Source organism: Gobio gobio (genome assembly GCF_949357685.1).
Source record: "Gobio gobio genome assembly, chromosome: 3".
Classification (NCBI taxonomy): domain Eukaryota; kingdom Metazoa; phylum Chordata; class Actinopteri; order Cypriniformes; family Gobionidae; genus Gobio; species Gobio gobio.
The window spans coordinates 65,421,739-65,438,880 of NC_137099.1; the positions used below are offsets into that span (position 1 = coordinate 65,421,739).

The window sequence follows — 17,142 nt, forward strand, 5'->3', positions numbered from 1 at the left end:
GATTTGTTTACAAGCAGAGGAAGACGCGCATGTCTAAGCTGTTGGATTCTACATTGATTGTGCTTTTGGTCTCGGCGTAGTGCTGAAAATGGGGCTTAAGTGTGCATTTCATGGATTCCCGAACGCCGGCGCTACGTCATATTCTCGCGCATGCGCCGTGGAGGCACACACGGAAGACAGTAACAAGTTGGATAAAGGTGTTATTTTGATTTTTTTTATTTCATATTCCGTCCGTTCGAAAAAAAGGTTGCACTAACTGTTCGTTACAAGCAGCATTTGTCAGGCAGGTAAGTTAGCTAACATAAACATATTTTTGCTAGCCTACCTGCTGCAAAATTACACCATTTTTGTACAAGACAAGTAGAGCTATTTTATCCAGTGTAATTTATCACTTACCACTTGTTTTTTCTTATCCTCCTCCTCCTTTCTATCTTTTCTTTTCTGGCTTCCTGAAGCATAATTCCGTTTCATGATGACTGGCGAGGAGGTTTTGTATTTTGCCGCTGCAGAGATCGCGTGGTTGGTTGGCTGCTGTCAGCGACTACTGAGAGGGGCCCCCTTAAGGGGGATCCCGATAGCAGTGTCATTGCACTTTACTGCATGGACTATCAAAGGGGCGCTCACACAGTTTGTTGTTGCATTTTATTCTTAACCTGTCGTTGTCTTGGGGCCCCAGGCCAGCTCGGGGCCCCAAGCAATTGCTTGGTTTGCCTGCCTTGTCGCGACGGGCCTGACACTGTCTGGCCGTGAATGAAATACTTTCGGTTTAGTATTAGCGCAAAGTCTGGGCGGGTTGCTTGAATGGTGGGTTCATTAGCCTATTATTCTTAATGAAAAACACAATTCTTCTGTGTGTCAATGGGCCTAAATGCTGAGGACAGTGTGAACATCTATTAGTATAGATTTTTTTCCACAGCAGTTTATCTCTGATTTCAAAGCAAATTACTTTTAAACTTTGAGATTAGGATTTATCCTTTATCCATCTCACAATCTCCCACAGCTCTTCCTGTTGCTCTGCACGTATCATGTGTCACCACAGTTATACCGAACTGTTTGTGACTCATTGTTGGTTCCAGCAGCACTCAGTATCCTGGTCAATGTGTGTAAATAACCTGTTCGACCAGTTCTGCAAAGTCTTAAAAATAGAGTCCAGAACAGTTCATGTTATTTGATTCTCTTTTGTTGGGCAGTCTAAGCTTTTATGTCTTTATGGCCATTTTCAGGCTTTTGGCCATTAGTTGATTTACAGTGGTATTTTGTCTTTTTGACAATAGCTTGCTGGTTTTCTTCAGTAAATCTTTGCACATTATGAATCACATTCACTGTCTGTCATGTTACATCTGTAAAGTTCAGATTCAGGAGAGATTCAGACACTAAACATTGAGATGATGTAGTGATTTAGTGTGTGTTTAAAGCATGTACCTGTGCACAGACGTCACACTCACACTCTGTCTGCTCTCCTCCTTCATGTGTCTTGGGACACGACAGGAGTCTGGACCCTGTTCTGTCTGGATAATCTGACCGCTGTGAGCCAGGAGAGAGAGACCACTGAAACACATGAAGAATGCAGAGTTTATTGTCCATTCAAGACATGCTACACGATGTAATTATTTTTCACATGACCATTTCAACTACAGTTTGGTTAGATTGTAATGGAGCGGTGACTTTGGAGTGGTGAGCCATTATTAACCTTGTTAAACCACATCAAATTGATGTCTAGTTTTCTTATTGTTATTCAGTTGCCTGAAGCAACCTGCTCTGAGACTCACTGAGAATATGATGACACTCTGCGCCACTAGAGAGAGTGCGTTTGTTTTTCATATGGGTGGAGTTTATGTGTCTAGTTACCAGATAACTAGAATCAAAACGAAAAGAGGGAGAAAAGAAGATACACAGTTTTGAGGGTTTAACCCTGTTGGATACTTAAATCGCCACATTTTTTTTGTGGTAAGTTCAGTAATTATTCAAATAACCATGAAGTTAAATCTGCTATTTGTGCTTTGTCTATTTTACGTGCATTTTCAAACGCAATAAGCTCAATATTCATTTCAGAAACGTAGATGATTAAGGTGTTCATATGAATTTGGATGAGGATTCAGATTTTATTTAGTCAATACCTTATATAATTTTTATTTTATTTTAAATTACTGGTTTATATCCTGATATTTGCACATTCTCTGTGAAAAGATAGATATTTCTCTACCAGGCACTTTTAATGCACAGAAGTCGTGTTGTTTTCTATTGTAATCAGACGCAACATCAGTGATCATATGATTGTTGTTTCTGCTTCACAAACACGACACGGCATGAAAACGAGACACGCAGTGGTTGTTACATACACTCTCAGTAAAAAAGGGTACAGTGGAGGTACAATTTTGTTCATTGGGGAACAAAACGTACACAGCATAAACAGCGTTAAATTAACTCTCATCAGACTTGTTTTGACTCCACAATCAAAAGTGTTAAAAGTAACTCTGAAGAAGTGTTCAAGTTGATGAGACAATTAAGAGATTAATTAAGTGATGATTGACCATTAGTGAAGACACCTGATGATAACAAGCAGAATCACTGAAGGAACCAGTGATTCACCATTATGGTGATCAGTGTTTGCTTTAGTTGGGCTTATTCTGTTCTGACCAATTGCGTAGCTTAAGCAAAGGCTTAACAGATAGCGTACAACTTGAAAAAAGAACTCCAGAAAGCAGTCTTCATAACTTTAGTGACTTTACTGGTGATTCACTTCTCAATATTTTTTCTGTAAAACTACAAACAAGAAGAAAAACATGTATGAACATTATGTTCACATTTACATACACATATCCAGCTTAACATTACGGTTTGTACATAGTTCCTTTCACTTAATTTTAAGTAATAAACACAGAGAAATTATATTCAAATGAGATAATGTACAAACAGAAGATGAACTAGCATGTGCCGACGCTACAACTTTGCACGTTATCAATAACACAAATCAAGTGTGCTTATAACAGAAATATAGCAATAATCTCTGTTCTAAAAATTCTTAAACACTTTAAATCACTAATTAGTGAAAAATATTGCACTTACAGACATATATTTCCAAGGTTTAAACGATGGAATCAATAGCCGATAGAAATTGCGTGCCCGTTGTTCTTGACTGCGTTCACTGAGGGAAATCGAAAGTAAACTTTATAAACATAGCGCAGTACCTTAAATGTCCAGTGGGAGGCGGAAAAGAAACACAGCTAAACATAAGCAACAGCACAGGGCTCTTGACCCTTGACTTTATAACATTAGTTTTTGTCCGGCTGTTTTATCTGACTTATAGCAACCAGACAAGCCCAGAGAAAATGTGGTCAGGTGTTGTCATAATGAGCTGAAATAATAATCATGAGCTGAATCATTTATGTCACTTAGAGCCTATTCTTTAAGTTAGGTTTACTTTATTGATTACAGCAGCCCTAATTCTACTGCATAAGATCGGGGGGTTTTAATATAATCAGAGGAATTTGTAAACATTATTCTGTTTATTCTCAACAATGGTGGCCATCAAAAAGCTTTTTGCAGTGCATTCTGGGTGCACCAATCAAAACTCACCCATGGCTCCCAGCATGCATATAAGATGACTTGATTTAGTAATTTACTTTATTCTTACCATTTTCTTTTCTCTTTGCTGTTTTATGTGACTTTTTAGTAGCTTGTCTTGTGATGTTCAGAGTTGATCTGTGTATCTGATTTGCTGTTTGTCACCATTGTTGAGATTCATACACTGATTCTTGATGTCTGTGTATGTCAAACTTTTTTGCGCAGAATCTCATGTTGAAATTTTCACAGAGCTGTTGTAATCAATAATGTACATTCAGCACATCACCCATATAATTAGAGATTGGTCTCAGAATAATATTAGTTCATCAGGTCACTAAATGATGATTACGTTAATAAAGTTAATAAAACATAATCAAATTCTGGTCAAGAGCCCAACTAAAGCAAACTGATCACCACAACAGTGACTTAAAAATGGTGTCTCTTTTCTTCAGTGATTCTGCTTGTTATCATCAGGTGTCATCACTTATGGTCAATCATCACTTAATAAATCTCTTAATTATCTCATTAACTTTAACACTTCTTCAGAGTTACTTTTAACACTCTTGAGTGTGGAGTCAAATAAATTCTGAGGAGTATTAATTTAACTCTGGGGGTTTTGCTGTGTATAACTGTACCTTTAAATGTACACAATTTGTTCTTAGGGTACAATTATACCATTGTTTTCCTCTACTTAGAGCAGGGGTAGGCAACTTCAGTTCTATTGAGTCGCTGTCCTGCAGAGTTTGGCTCCAACCCTGAAAGACATCTACAGAAGCTCTTTTTGAGAATTAACAGAGGTTTAGATGTTGATGTTTTATTGAAAATGTTTGGTCACCATTAGTGTCAGTGTTTACTTTAGTTGGGCAGTTTGACTCTTGGCTTTTTATGTGAGTTTGTGTTTTTTGTTACAGTGTTAACAAAACACATAATCTGTTCAAATCAAAAGCATATGAAAAAATACATTCTAGGAGGAAACAGTTTAGACGCACACAGATATCAAGAATCAGCATATGAATCTCAACAATGGGGACATACTTAATGGCAAATGAGGTGTTTTGTGTTTGCATTTAGTCTTGCATTTATCCTTTATTTAATTATTTATTTTTAAATATTTTCAAATGGTTAAAATAAAAAAGGTAAATAGTAAATTTGTTACACACATTCAGCAATTTTTTAATGCCCTCATAATATTTTTTAAATGCTGTTGGATAATTGTTTACAAATGTAATGTCTTCTAGACCTAATTTTCAACAGTGCAGTTATATGTGTGTTACTGTGGTTCTTAGGGCTCTTAACCCACCATTGCTTATAAATTACATCTGCACTTTACTGGAGCATCCTCACTAATCTCAAAAGCATTCTCAGTTTTTCTGGACCCAGGCCTGAACGAGAACATGTAATGTACATTAATATAACAAAAATACCTGAACACGAGTAGCTCAAGATGTCTGAAATAGACAATTAACCGACAAATATTACAGAGGTTTTAAATAATGTAAATGAAACAGTCACACACATATAGTATTGGCTACACTGTGACCTTTCCTCCTAAGCACAGTTCCGTAGTGGGAGGTTTTTTAACTCGGAGCTCGAACCGAGCTTTGGATTCGAGCCTCCTCCGCAGACAGCAAGCCAAGTTTGTTTTACTATTATCCGTCAAGACTGAATGGGCAGGCGAACTTATGAAATGAAAGTGATACATTTGTCATACAGCTATTGTGGCTGTGGTGACAAGCATGACACGTTGCCATGGAAACAATAAGGTGAAACATTATAAAATAAGGTTTGCCTTAAAAAAACTCTTGGGGGGGGGGGCGTCATCTAGAATATTTTAAACTCAATTGTGAAAGGGTTAAAGGGATAGTTCACCCAAAAATTTTAATAATTATTTACTCACTCTTATGGAACAACAGAATGGTATGCCTGTCTGCCTGTTAATTTTTTAACTGTCTTTTTAAATTTTGTTTCCATATTAAAAGGTCAATCAAGCTCAACACTTTTTTGAGAAATGAGAGTAGGATACCAAAATGAGTCAGGATACCAAAAAAAGAGATGAAGAGAAGAATGACACTGCCTCTAAAATGAGTTCTCCATCTCCTGGATCAAGCTGTGTGTCTATGAGTGATCAATCCATGAGGAATCTACCCTGTGCATTCAGTGATGCAATAGTGACCTCTGACCCAAGGTAAGACACTGGCCATTTTTGCATTTGACAGATGTCTTTATTCAAATGAAGTTCAATGCATCCCAGACGGATCCATGGATCCATCACAAACACAGAGATTTGACCATTTATTAATTTAATGTATAGCCTGCACTCCTCTGATCAATCTTGTAGCTTGTTACAGCACTTCTCATGTTACTGCCAACTTAGGATGAAACACTTTGTGTATTCTTAGTTCTGAATTGGTTTGGATAAAAAGGTTCTGTTAAATATTTAAATGCGAATGTAAATAAAAGGTAAATTTCAAGCTATATATAGTAGTCTGTGCTTCAGACAGGAGACTGAAAGTTTGTTGTCAATATCAGCAGAAGGAAGAGATCGAGATCAGAGTCTCCAGAACCCAGCTGTGCATCTATGGGGAGTTCCGAGATAGAACCCATTAACTTCCGTGATGGACCAGTGACCTCTGATCATTTGTTAGTATAAACATTTACTAATTTACAGGAAAGCAAATTTAATCAAATAACACTAAATTGAATCCAAAATATTTAACATGTACACTGCACAGGGTGTAACTCAAAGAGAGACTTCAAAATCTTATCTAATAAAGAAATACATTTCTGATGCTCTCCAGAAATAAGAATAAGAATTCAGATGTTTGTTTCAGCAGTAAGAAGATGAATGAGCTATCCTCTGCATCCCAATATCAGACTCAAATCAGTCAAGACAAAAATGAAAGAGACCTGCAGACACACACACAGGAGACTGGAGACCTGCAGAGAGCCAAAGACCAGCATAGAACCAGCATGAAGAACAAGTATGAGCGGTTATTTGAGGGAATCAAACTCCTAGGAAATGAAACCTCCCTGAACAGGATCTACACACAGCTCTACATCATAGAGGGAGAGAGTGAAGGAGTGAATGAAGAACATGAGGTTTTACAGATGGAGAAAACAGCCAGAACACAACACTCACAAGACACTCCAATCTACTGCAATGACATCTTTAAAACCTCACCTGAACCAGGATGTGAGGAGAAATACCAAATCAAGACTGTTCTTACTAAAGGCATTGCTGGAATCGGAAAAACCGTCTCTGTGCAGAAGTTCATTCTGGACTGGGCCGAGGGAAAAGCCAATCAGGATGTAGATTTCATTTTTGTGCTTCCATTTCGAGAGCTGAACTTGATCCGAGATCATCAGTACAGTCTTCACAGACTTCTGCTGGACTTTCATCCTGAACTTCAAGATCTAGACTCAAAGATTTATGAGGAGTGTAAAGTTGTGTTCATCTTCGATGGTCTAGATGAAAGCAGAATGACATTAATGTTTTCAGAGGCTCAGAAAGTTTCTGATGTGACTGAGACTTCATCAGTGGGTGTGTTGGTGTCAAACCTCATGAAAGGAGAGCTGCTTCCCTCTGCTCTCATCTGGATCACCTCCAGGCCAGCAGCAGCCAATCAGATCTCCTCCAAATACATCAACCGTCTGACAGAGATTCAGGGATTCAATGAGCCTCAGAAGGAGGAATATTTCAGGAAGAGAATCAGTGACGAGCATCAAGCCAGCAGAATCATCTCACACATCAGAAGAGCAAGAAGCCTCCACATCATGTGCCATATACCTGTCTTCTGCTGGATTTCATCCACTGTGCTTCAAAAGCTCCTGAAAGAAGATCTTAGTGCAGAAATTCCTCAAACTCTGACTGAAATGTACATCCACTTCCTGCTGATTCAGACCAAGATGACAAATCAGAAGTATGAAGAGAGAGATCCAGAGAAACTCCTGCAGTCCAACAGAAAAGTAATTGTGAAACTTGCTGAAGTGGCTTTCAAACAGCTGATGAAGGGAAATGTGATGTTCTATGAGGAGGACATTATTGAGAGCGGCATAGACATCACAGACGCCTCAGTGTATTCTGGGATTTGCACTGAGATCTTTAAGGAGGAGGAATCTGTGATTCATCAGAGGAAAGTCTACAGCTTCGTTCATCTGAGCATTCAGGAGTTTTTCGCTGCTTTCTATGTGTTTTACTACCATGTGAACACAACTATGGAGGGACTGAGGGATTTTGCTAAAGTACAAAATTTGCTTAAAAATGCAGTTGATGAAGTGCTAGAGAATGAGAATGGACAGCTTGATCTGTTCCTGCGGTTCCTGCTGGGCGTCTCACTGGAGTCCAATCAGAGACTCTTACAGGATCTACTGACACACACAGAGAACAGCTCAGAGAGCATCAGGAGAATCACACAGTACATTAAAGAGAAGATCAAAGATGGACATGAACTCTCCACTGAAAGATCCATCAATCTGTTCCTCTGTCTGCTGGAAGTCAAAGATCAGACTCTGTCCAGAGAGATTCAGGAGTTTGTGAAATCAGACAAACACTCAAAGAAACTCTCTCCTGCTCACTGCTCAACAATCGCCTACATGCTTCAGATGTCAGAGAAGGTGTTGGATGAGCTGGACCTCAAGAAATACAACACATCAGATGAGGGGAGAAGAAGACTGATACCAGCTGTGATCAACTGCAGAAAAGCTCTGTAAGTGTTTAAAACATGAGTTTCAATAAAGAGTTCTTGCTAAATGGAATTACAGTTTCCATCGTTGTGTTAAATATTTATATTCAGTATAATTTGATCATGTTTAGAGTAAAGCTGATGTTATTGAAATATTAGTTTTAGAAAGGGGTTAACATTTTATTTTGTTTTGCTTTCTTTCAGTCTTACTGACTGTAATCCCACTACTCAGCATTTTGAAACTGTGGCAGCAGCTCTACAGTCCTCAAACTATGTCCTGGGAGAGCTGGACCTGAGTAACAATGACCTGCAGGATTCAGGAGTAAAGCTGCTTTCAGATGGACTGAAGAGTCCAAACTGTCAGCTGAAGATACTGAGGTGTGTAAGAATTTACACAATTATTTTTGATGCCCAGCACTTTTTAATTAGATTTTATTTCACCATATCACACAACTCTATCATGATTTATTTTTAACAATATTGCGATTTTATTCATGATTTTGAAACAATATTTCCTTACACACATAGGCCCTCATTTATCAAAAGTGCGTACAACAAATTTCCAGCGTACACCTGGCGTACACCCAAAACCACGGTGACTTTGAGATTTATCAATATGGACGTTGGCGTACGGCACGCTCAAATCCTACGCCAGCTCAGGAGGTGGTGTACGCACGTTTTGAGTTAGTGCGAAAATGCGCAGAAAAACAATTCCTAACACCACAAAACGCACTGACAAAGATATGCTATATTATGACCCACTATAAAACAACAACAACAACTAAAGCCCTATTCGCACGGGATAAGTAGGCTATTATCTGGGGACCTCGTGTGATTTAGAAATGACTCCCCCACATCTGAATTTTGCGTGGCGCATTCGCACGGGATAAGCTGTGATTTTACTCAAATTTACTGACTTATCTTCCGGATATGATGTTACTTGAAAATGTTTTTTCGTTATATAGCTGCATGAAATGATAAACAGTCGTAATGATATCATTTTGATTGTTTTATAGTAATACAAATAATTTCGTTCAGTTAGAGAACAGACGCAATTAAAAAACTGAGCAATAATAACAATAGCCTACGACGGAAGATTCAGTTTCAAAGCTAAATGTAAAAGTGCCCATTTAAGCGAGTTGTCATTGTACTGTTCTGTTTTTGTGTTTTTCATTAAGAATAATATTAAACACACCATTCAAGCAATTTACTCCCAAATTGTGCTCATTCTAAAGTGAAATTATAATCTGCGCGGCCGCACGGGGACTTCATAACGGTGCGCATTATATGCAGCCTAGCTCCATTCTTCGTGAAAGATAAAGATAGAAATGTGCACAGGACACAAAAACCTTGCAAAAATTATATACGATCCATCTAATCCCGGCCAAATAGATGCCGATTCGCATGGGACTAATATAATCACAGGACCTCAGTGTTTGGCGAAATATGGTAGGTCATTTGCGGGGGAATTTTTACATTACAGACATGGCCGATTCGCACGGGATTAAGATCACAGACATTCTCTGCGATTATTACAAATCACCAGAGGTCCCCACATATACTAATCCCGTGCGAATAGGGAAGTAATTATAAACTTCAGTGTTTATTTTTGTGCAACATGGACTTCAATATTTAATTTGTGTGACTTTACAAAAGCTTTTGATATGTATTCCTCCAGTTGCAAGCCTGTGCGCTTTACCTGACGGTTCAAGGTTAGGCCCGGCAGTTGCGCACGGACTGGGACTGAAAATAATTCAGACTGACAAAATAATAAAAATGACATTCTTCTTCTTTTAAATAATAATAAAATAAATAATAATAATAACGACATTCTTCTTCTAAATCCAATAAGCGTCATTCATAATACAAATCATAATAATAATAATAAGAATCTTACAAATTGTCATGCAATTATATTAATGTGAATGAATGGTACTCCACATCACATCATCATCACTATTGTACACCCCAATACATGTGACGTGATACGAAATTAAATGCTAATTATTTCAAAACACATGCTGTAAAATAATTAATTGTGATAGGTAATTTCTCATCCAAACAGCTATTTAAACTGGATTTCCACCGTACACCTTTTTGTGGGCGCCTTTAATCCCACTCTTTAAACTCCCAAATAAAACAATTTAGTTTGTTTTCCACTTCCCTGGTGATGGTTTCGATCTCCACGTCGGAGAAGTTTCGCTTCTTTGCCGTCTTCCGTGTGTCAATGGCGTAAAATGAGGGCGTGGGGGAGGCAGAGACTTGAATATATAGGGGCGTGTTATTCTAATGACGATCGTTTTTAGCCGCGGCATTTATCAAGGTATTGCGTACGCCTGGATTTCAGAGGTGCGCACAGCTTCATAAATCAGGCGGTGAGAGGAGTGTAAGCATAATCTTACGCATAATCTTACGCCAACATATACGCCCGTTTCTACGCAAGATTGATAAATGAGGGCCATACTGTGTATAATTTATGTGGAAGCTGGCTTTATTGACAATATTTAAAGGCACAATATCTTTGCATAAATTATATTGTGATGTTGGTTATTTATTTATGCCTTTTTGAACTCTTTGTATGTTGTGCAGTACACAAATGCCTGTATTATGTATATTTTTGTATGGTTTTGTATGATTTTGTATAAGAATCTTTTTCCAATTACCTGGATCACTGATACATCATAATTCCTTTTTTTTTTGGTCCTTATCCTTCCCTGAATTTACCTTTCCTGTTTCTGTGCTTCCTTCCATGGCATAATGGTAAACAGACTCTGTTCTGATCTTGCTCTTGTTTAAGGCGCACTGCATACAGATTACACAGCACAGCTCAAGTTTGTTATTTTAAATGTAGACACATGCTTGAGAGTGACGCGGATGGACTCTTTTTTCCAGGCATGTCCACAGGTGGTTACACATGTTAAGTGCACAAAGACAAAGCTATTTTTAGATTTGTCATAATTTCCAAACTCAGAGTACAGGCAAGTAAAACTGCCGGAAACACAGGAGAAACAAACCACAATGGGTTAAGGGGATAAGAAAATAACAGAACAGGGAATATAAATACACAGGAGCTAACAAGAAAATTAATGAGACAACAGGTGAAATGAAAGGATCAATCAATAAATCAAGAGAACAAACAGACAGACTAGGAAACAAGGTCACAATGTAATATAAATCAAATCAAAAGGAACATAACCATTAAACTCTATATTTATATTAGGATATCTCTTTCTCTAGATAGATAGATAGATAGATAGATAGATAGATAGATAGATAGATAGATAGATAGATAGATAGATAGATAGATAGATAGATAGATAGATAGATAGATAGATAGATAGATAGATAGATAGATAGATAGATAGATAGATAGATAGATAGATAGATAGATAGTCAATTGGTAATTAACACTGTTGTAATAGCTGATATAAATAGAGAATCCTTGTTGGTTTAGAAGCATATTAATACATGTACATTTTCCTTATGTTAGCATGCCATGCTTAATCTCTTATTTCATTTATCTCTCTGTAGGTTGTCTGGAAATGTGTGTTAGAAGGTAATCTAACCATGTGTATCTCTGTAGGTTGTCAGGCTGTATGGTGACAGAGGAAGGCTGTGGTTATTTGTCTTCAGCTCTGAGTTCAAATCCCTCACACCTGAAAGAGCTGGATCTGAGCTACAATCACCCAGGTGATTCTGGAGTCAAGCTGCTCTCAGACAAACTCAATGATCCAAACTGCTCACTGGAGAAACTCAAGTATGTATTAAGGAAGTTTCATGCAAGATTACTAATACTGTTAACTTCAGTTGGGTTAAAACAAAGTTGAAGTACCAGCAAAGACAGTGTACTTTGCAAAAGAGATCAATACATAATTTATCAAGTATTAACATAAAGATTTAACCCAATCAAAAAAAAATTCTGGGACCTGGCAACGCTGCCTTAAGATCACTTGAAACTAGACATATTTCTGTACACTTCAAGTATGCTTTCAAGTATGATTGTCTTCTTTTCCCTGTATGAGTGACTTCTTTGGAGAAATCATTATTCATTCAGTTTAATGTGCTCACTGATATTTTAACATTTTCCTTGTACACTTTTAATAAAACATTTATCATTTGTGGTTTATATTTGTTTCCTTCTAGTTTGGACAATGGAGAACCTTTTAGAATCACACCAGGACTGAGAAAGTGTAGGTCTCTCTCTCTCTCTCTCTCTCTCTCTCTCTCTCTCTCTCTCTCTCTCTCTCTCTCTCTCTCTCTCTCTCTCTCTCTCTCTCACTCACTTACACACACAAACCTGTGGTGTGTTTGGTGTTTTGGATTGGAACCTTTCCATGTCCTCACATTTTTTATATACTGTATATCAAATGCAAATTTATGTCCGATACACTTACTTTTCCTGGTTAAATAAACATTACATAGAAAAGTTAAACCTATTACAAATCTTTTTTTTTTCTTTTTTTTTGTTGCTATAAATATGTACATTTCTATTTATTAAAACCAAGTATACATTTCATTATTTTTTTTTGTTTTTTTTCGGCATTTTTACATTTATTCCAAATCAATAATTAAAGACAGTAACAATTCAGACAATGTATAATATTTGTGAACAAATGTTCAGCTTTTCTTTTTAATAGTCAGCTCATTTTCAGCAGACATCAAGCTCGATAAACACTGGTCACAGACACACCTGTAATTTCCCAAGCTGTTCGCGTATTTAAAAAACATGTTTGATTTTGACGTGATATAAATCGGTGAAATGGCTGAGTTGTTTCCTTTTAAATTAGTCTTTCCATTAATGGATCAGTATCCTTTCTACAACAGACCAGGGCTTTCTCGCGGCTCGCATCAGCAGAGCATTGCATCGTCAATAGACCGCAAAACAAACAAGGCCGCGTGTAGCCTATTCAAGGCAATTTTTATTTTAATTTCAGAACATGCACTGCACGGGTGCGAAATGTAAAAAAAATAAATAAATACACTGCATCAGTTGTTTTCACAAGCGGACTATATTTTTCGGACTATTAAATTAACCAAGAAAAAAAAGAAGAAAAACACTCAATAGTGACATATGAGGTGCCGGATTCAATAAAAAAGGTTCCGGATCCAACATCGGAGGTGCCGGAACGTGTTCCGGCGTGTTCCAGCTCATATTAAGCCCTGGTTACAGCCAATCATAACCGATCATCATATCAATCCAAAGCACGACGGCACCTCTCATGTGACCTCCTCTCATGTGACTCAATTACCCCTAACCAGAGTATGTGAGCGGAGTGGTGCGAGGAGTGGAGCGCTGTAATTTTGAATAGAGTGAGGAGTGGATTTTTTAAAAAGAGCATTGTGGTTTTCACTCGCTCCGAGAGCACTCCACTACCGCTCCATCACAAGTACAATTCATGCCAATGGCCCATAATATAACTGCATTTTTAGCTGTGTTTCTGATATCAGTGGGCGAGGAGTGGAGTGTGGAGGGCGAGCAGGAAATGATTAACATGGAGCAGAGTGATTATTGAATGCTTAGAGAGTGCCGCTCCACTCCGCTTAAATACTCTGCCCCCAACTAAACCCAGCGCGCACATTACGGTGTCTGTTTTAAGTCAATGGAGGCAAGCCTCCCTCTGTATCTTCACCTGTGGGTGTCGCTGTTTGACACTGTTACTTTATAAAATCGAGTGACTTTTACACTTTTTAATGTCACGTTTTGTAGTATTTGAGCTGTTTTATTTTTTGTAGTATAGATTATTTTCTGATGCAGTTTTTTGAGGAGACAAAAAAATAATTTCTCCTTTGCCTCCTTGATAGAAATGCCCATGACACAAACTCACACGTTGTGTTTTCATGTCTTATGGGGACCTTTATATTCTATAAAATTCTTGTATTTATATTTTTTATATATGATATTCTCTCCCCTTACTGTCACGGTGGTTGCAGGAAGGCAGACACAGACAAAGAGAATAAATCCAAAATGACAGATTTAATAGTATTTCTAGCAAACAGACAATCAGGTAGCAACACACTCTAACTAAGACAGTGAACGGAAAAGGAGTGACTGAAAGGCAGAACTTAACCCTATCCCTAAACCTACCCATCACACAAAACTGTTTTAGATTTTCAAAAAACATCACTTAGTCGGATTTAAAAGCTGTTTTTCTCATTGAGACCAAAAAAAAGTCCCACACGTACAATAATTCTGGACATTGTATATTGTTGTGCGGGCATTTTGTCCCCATAATGGACACACACATGCACACATTTACTTAACTATCTAAATGGGCACATTGCATACACGTACAATTGTATTTACACACCTCCATCATGTATCTCTTCTTGTGTTCAGATGCCTGTTATCTCACACTGGATCCAAACACAGCACACACTCAACTCATCCTGTCTGAGGGGAACAGAAAGATAACACATGTCAAAGAGAAGCAGCCGTATCCTGATCATCCAGACAGATTTGATGGCTTTGAGCAGGTTCTGTGTGGAGAGAGTCTGACTGGACGCTGTTACTGGGAGGCTGAATGGAGTGGATTTAAGGCTGATATAGCTGTGACATACAAAGGAATCAGCAGGAAAGGAGGGAATGAAACTTGGTTTGGATGCAGTGACACATCCTGGAGTCTGTACTGTTCCACTAATGGATTCACTTCCTGGCACAATAATGTGACCAATAATGTACCAATCCCATCACCCTTTTCTAATAGAATAGGAGTGTATGTGGACGTGTCGGCCGGCAATCTGTCCTTCTACAGCGTTTCTGACACACACACAGTCACACACTTACACACATTCAACACCACATTCACTGAACCCCTCTATGCTGGGTTTGGTGTGTGTGATTCCTCATTGTCTCTGTGTCAGATTTAACCTCCTTCTGTGAGAAACAACTGAGACACACAAAGCTTGGTTCCTCGTAATCTAGCTTTAGGGCATCTTCTTGCTAGTGTTTGTGTGGATGCTTGAGTGTGTATATCCAAGGACTTTGTATGTGCAAAGAAACATGCACAAATTTCTGTTTTGATTAAGATACATTGCTGGGATGTCTACATTAAATGAATGCTAGAGCTTGTTAGAGTAAAGCTTGAGTATCTTCATGAGATTGAGTTTTTTCAGGACTCATAGGAGATCTTATAAAAGCTACTGATGTCACTGTGTCAGAGGATCCACAGGCTCAGTTTCATCCTGATGGGTTGTCAGGAACTGCTACTGTTAGGTCAATGTGTTTTCTCTTTGTTCATTATATCATGATGATAGAATAACTGTAATGAGAAAATGTTCTGCAGCACAAAATTATACATTCAAGATTTTGTATTGGCTCACTCTCTTTCACAAAATTAAATAATAATAATAATAGACATAACTATACTTCTGAGAAATTAATATGTGTGATTTTGTTGTGTTGCCACTATATATATTTTTTTTTCTGTTTGTTTCTGTTTATATCTTTTTTTTCTTTTTTGGATTTGTCAAAATATTTTGCCAGGTGAGCTAAATATGAACAAGTCAAGTCAAGTCACCTTTATTTATATAGCGCTTTTTACAATGGCAATTGTTTCAAAGCAGCTTCACAGTGTTAAGCTAAATAAGATAAATACGATAAATTCAAGTTAAAATAAATGTCAAAATATAAATTAATAATACTGAATCAAGCTTATTTCATTAGGTTGTATTAGTGAAAGTAACTTTAGGATGAAATTATCCCTTTCATGTATGATCTGTACAGTGTAACTGGGTTACTGGTTTTGTTCAATAAATCTTTGCACATGGTGAATCACATTCACTGTCTGTCACGTTACATCTGTAAAGTTCAGATTCAGGAGAGATTCAGACACTAAACATTGAGATGATGCAGTGATTTAGTGTGTGTTTAAAGCATGTGTCTGTGGACAGACGTCACACTTACACACTGTCTACTCTCCTCCATTTAATGTGTCTTCCTTTCTCAGTCTGTTGTGATTCTTCATCTTCATTGGTTCCTCTCTCATGACCATTCATAGCACTGAATCTGCTCTTTTAAAAGTTTTCAACGATATTTTAATGTCCGCAGACAATGGTGACACCACGGCCTTAGTGCTCTTAGATTTGAGCTCAGCTTTTGACTTTGTGGATCACAGGTTTTGTTTTATCTCAACTTGAACGCTCGATTGGTATCACTGGTACGGTATTGAAATGGTTCCAATCTTTTCTCTAAAATATACGATTTATGATTTTTCCATCAATTTAGGTGCCAATTCATCCTCTTTGACTCTTGTCACCTGTGGTGTACCCCAGGAATCGATTTTAGCACCATTATTATTTTCGTTATATATATGCTATCTATGGGATAAATTATGAGTAAATTTGGGGTGTCGTATCACTGCTATAACTCGGCATATAAGAGACTGGAAGCCTGCTTGCACAAACTCAAATTGTGGCTCACCAATAACTTCATGTTACTTCATAATGATAAAACCCAAATCATTCGATTTGGGCCTAAAGAGCACCCAGACGAAAACTCTATCGACCTCGACCTTACCATATTTGGCCAAAGTTAAATTTTTCTTAAGTAGGAAAAGTTTTGAAACTCGTTCATGCTTTTATCTCAATGCGACTCAACTACTGTAATTCTTTGTATTTCGGGTTACCTCTCTCTTCCATCTCTCGCCTTCAAATGGTCCAAAATGCAGCTGCCAGTTTACTCACGTCCCCGGGTTGCCGCAAACAAGACCATATTACTCCAATTTTACGTTCTTTGCATTGGCTACCAGTCCGATATCGGATTGACTACAAGATTTTGTTATTTGCTCTTAACAATTTAGCACCTAAATATCTCTCTGATTAGATTGTTACTTACAATCCTTCCAGATCAATGAGATCCAAAAATTTTAATCTCTTTGCAGAAGCGGAAAACTGTGGA

General features: G+C 37.8%; 2 protein-coding genes across 2 annotated transcripts in view; one reads left to right on the forward strand and one right to left on the reverse strand.

The window, feature by feature from the left end:
- Positions 1-3,152, reverse strand: part of LOC307124389 (caspase b-like) — a 59,887-nt gene extending 56,735 nt beyond the window's left edge. Inside the window, exons 1-2 of the mRNA XM_079813553.1 lie at positions 3,067-3,152; positions 1,423-1,548 (exon numbers count right to left, since the gene is read on the reverse strand). The gene's annotated coding sequence lies outside the window, so the exon portion shown is untranslated. The remainder of the gene's footprint in view (positions 1-1,422; positions 1,549-3,066) is intronic.
- On the forward strand, positions 1,858-16,023 carry LOC307124383 (NLR family CARD domain-containing protein 3-like). Its single transcript, XM_079813545.1, has 8 exons — positions 1,858-1,947; positions 5,544-5,749; positions 6,094-6,204; positions 6,396-8,270; positions 8,451-8,624; positions 11,830-12,003; positions 12,390-12,436; positions 14,584-16,023. The coding sequence occupies exons 2-8, from the start codon at positions 5,592-5,594 to the stop codon at positions 15,111-15,113; spliced, it is 3,069 nt and encodes a 1,022-aa protein (XP_079669671.1). The 5' UTR covers positions 1,858-1,947; positions 5,544-5,591; the 3' UTR covers positions 15,114-16,023.
- The last annotated feature ends 1,119 nt before the right edge of the window (positions 16,024-17,142 follow it).